The sequence below is a fragment of the Echiichthys vipera genome (assembly GCF_963691815.1).
Source record: "Echiichthys vipera genome assembly, chromosome: 8".
Taxonomy (NCBI): Eukaryota; Metazoa; Chordata; class Actinopteri; order Perciformes; family Trachinidae; genus Echiichthys; species Echiichthys vipera.
This window is the reverse complement of record NC_139833.1, coordinates 85,001-87,500: the sequence shown is the minus strand read 5'-3', so window position 1 is coordinate 87,500 and position 2,500 is coordinate 85,001. Positions and strand designations below refer to the sequence as shown.

General features: G+C 59.7%; 1 protein-coding gene across 1 annotated transcript in view; it reads left to right on the top strand.

The window, feature by feature from the left end:
- Nucleotides 1-1,134: 1,134 nt before the first annotated feature.
- Nucleotides 1,135-2,500, top strand: part of dcst2 (DC-STAMP domain containing 2) — a gene marked incomplete at both ends in the record, with an annotated part of 7,401 nt that continues 6,035 nt past the window's right edge. Inside the window, 5 exons of the mRNA XM_083917701.1 lie at nucleotides 1,135-1,187; nucleotides 1,272-1,531; nucleotides 1,640-1,810; nucleotides 1,908-2,009; nucleotides 2,116-2,310. Of these exons, the coding sequence (XP_083773827.1) occupies nucleotides 1,135-1,187; nucleotides 1,272-1,531; nucleotides 1,640-1,810; nucleotides 1,908-2,009; nucleotides 2,116-2,310 (781 nt within the window). The remainder of the gene's footprint in view (nucleotides 1,188-1,271; nucleotides 1,532-1,639; nucleotides 1,811-1,907; nucleotides 2,010-2,115; nucleotides 2,311-2,500) is intronic.

The following is a 2,500-nucleotide window of genomic DNA, read 5'->3' as shown; positions in this document are numbered from 1 at the left end:
GCTGGTGGACACGACACCGGCTTCAGCTGAGAGACGAGGAACGTGGGATGGATCCTGAGTGAAGCAGGAAGCTTTAGACCGCACTGGGTCTGATGAACGACTCGACCTCGAAGGGACCAATGAACCGGGGAGCGAGCTTCCTGGAGGCGACACTCAGGGGGAGGTCACGAGAGCTGAGCCAGACCCTCTGACCCGGTCTGAGCAGGGATGCGACAGCGATCCGCTATCCTGCGATTCTCGGACCTCTCTCCAGATCCGACGGACCCTCCGGAGGTGGTGCTGAGCTGAGGGGACAGCGGTCTCTGCCTCCTGGGCCGGACAGAGAGGTAAGGACCCTAAAGATGCGTCGAAGGGGGACGTACCTGTGGAGGAGCAGGAGAGGGAGTTATGGGAGTACTACCCCCAGGACAGCTGAGACGACCACGAAGACGGGTTGTGAGCACAGAAGCAGCGAAGAGCGGTCCCAGATCCTGGTTGGTCCTCTCCGTCTGCCCGTTAGACTGAGGGTGGTGACCGAGGACAGGCTGACCCTGGCCCCCAAAGCCCGGCAGAAGGCCCTCAGGACCCGGGACGTGAACTGTCAGGAGGAAGTTAGCTGTTAGCTGTTAGCCAGGGAGGACCAAGAGCTACGGGGCATGAGCAGAGGGCGCAACGTTTCCCAGCCAGTGACAAAGTCATGAGAATCGTCTCGACTGAGATCTGTGCGAGCTCCTCACCCCCGAGACCATGAACCACCTGTGGGGAGTCTAAAGGTACGACCAGAGACACAGACTCACCAGACACCAGAGACTACGACCCGGCACCACGGGCGACTACGACCCGGCAGCACGGGCGACTACGACCCAGCTGCACGGGCGACTACGACCCGGCTGCACGGGCGACTACGACCCGGCAGCACGGGCGACTACGACCCGGCAGCACGGGCGACTACGACCCGGCAGCACGGGCGACTACGACCCGGCTGCACGGGCGACTACGACCCGGCTGCACGGGCGACTACGACCCGGCAGCACGGGCGACTACGACCCGGCTGCACGGGCGACTACGACCCACAGGCTCCTCCCTGGAACGAGCGGCCGGCTGAGACCTGACCCTTATGAAACATTAATGTGATTAACGTGATTTATTAACGCGATGACTCATGAATCGACACCCGATCGTCTGAACTCTTCACGTGTTTCGTGTCTGTGACGTAAATGCAGCTGAAACAGAAACAGCCTCGCTCTGCTTGGAGTCGGACCTGCGTGATGACATCATGTTTCCGTCCTCAGGTCGCCGCGGCGCTCTGACCGCAGCAGGTGGAGGAAGATCAGAGGTGACCTGTTGGAGGGGGGGCGGAGCCTGGTGGCGTTTGTCTCGGGGCTGCTGTTGGCGTCCGTGTACGGGCTCACGGCGCTCTTCCTGCAGAAACAGCCTCTGTGGTCGTGCGTCTACACCACGCTGACCCTGGCCGTCCTGGCGGCCTTCAGCACGGGGCTGTCCGCCGGCGTCCGGGCCGACGTCTGCGTGCTGCTGCCGTCACTGTGCTCAGGTGGGTTTGAAGAAGCCGCCACTTCCTGTCAGGGACACGCCGGTAGCTGAGTTCCTGGGGGCGTGGTCCTGCTCAGCCTATCACAGGCCCTCCTGTCTTGCGTTTCAGCTCAGGGCAGGAAGTTCCTCCTCTTCCTGTTTGCGTCGGTGCTGCTGACCGGACCCGTCACCAACACGCTGGAGAACACCGAGCGGGCCGCCGCCAGTCTGCTGTGCGGAGCCGAGCTGGCAGCCAATCAAACACAGGAGCTGATGCAGAGGGCGGCCACGCCCCTTTTCTGTAAGCCCCGCCCACCTTCACAACAGCACATGCATGAAAAACACTGATGGATGAATGAAGTCACTGCTGCTGATGAGAGGCGTGTGTTGCGTTGCAGCGGCGTTGGACAGAATCAGGGAGATCAGCAGCAACGCTCACTCTGCAGCGAGACGCGTTCACGACCTCATCCACACGCTGACGGACAGCGTCCGCCATGTTGGTGAGGGCTGTTTCACGGGTTCATCAAAGCTCTGGTCTCCGTCTGAAGATGGTGACGGAGGCTGAGACGCTGATGTGACCTCTGACCTCTGACCTCTGACCTGCAGCTCGCACTCTGAGGAACGTCCTTCACTTCCTGGTGGACATCGGTGACGTGTGCAACGCCAAACTTGGCTCTCCGTACAGGAAGTGCCGGGCGGTGTTCGCTGAGGCTCGCGCCGACTGCACGGAGCTGCTGGGAGAGTTCGACTTCCTGTGTGACATCATGGACGTGTTCCTGCCGCTCTGCAGCGTCGCCCGGGGTGCGTTCACGTCCACGGCACTGGAGTTACATTATTATTATATATTTATATAAATATAACATATATATATTATTATTATATAAATATAACAGATATATTATTATTATATAAATAACGGGTCCAGGACGGGACTGAACTGGACTCTGGCGCCGTTCTTCTGCAGTGACAGAGTTTCTCCTAAGTTAGCAGC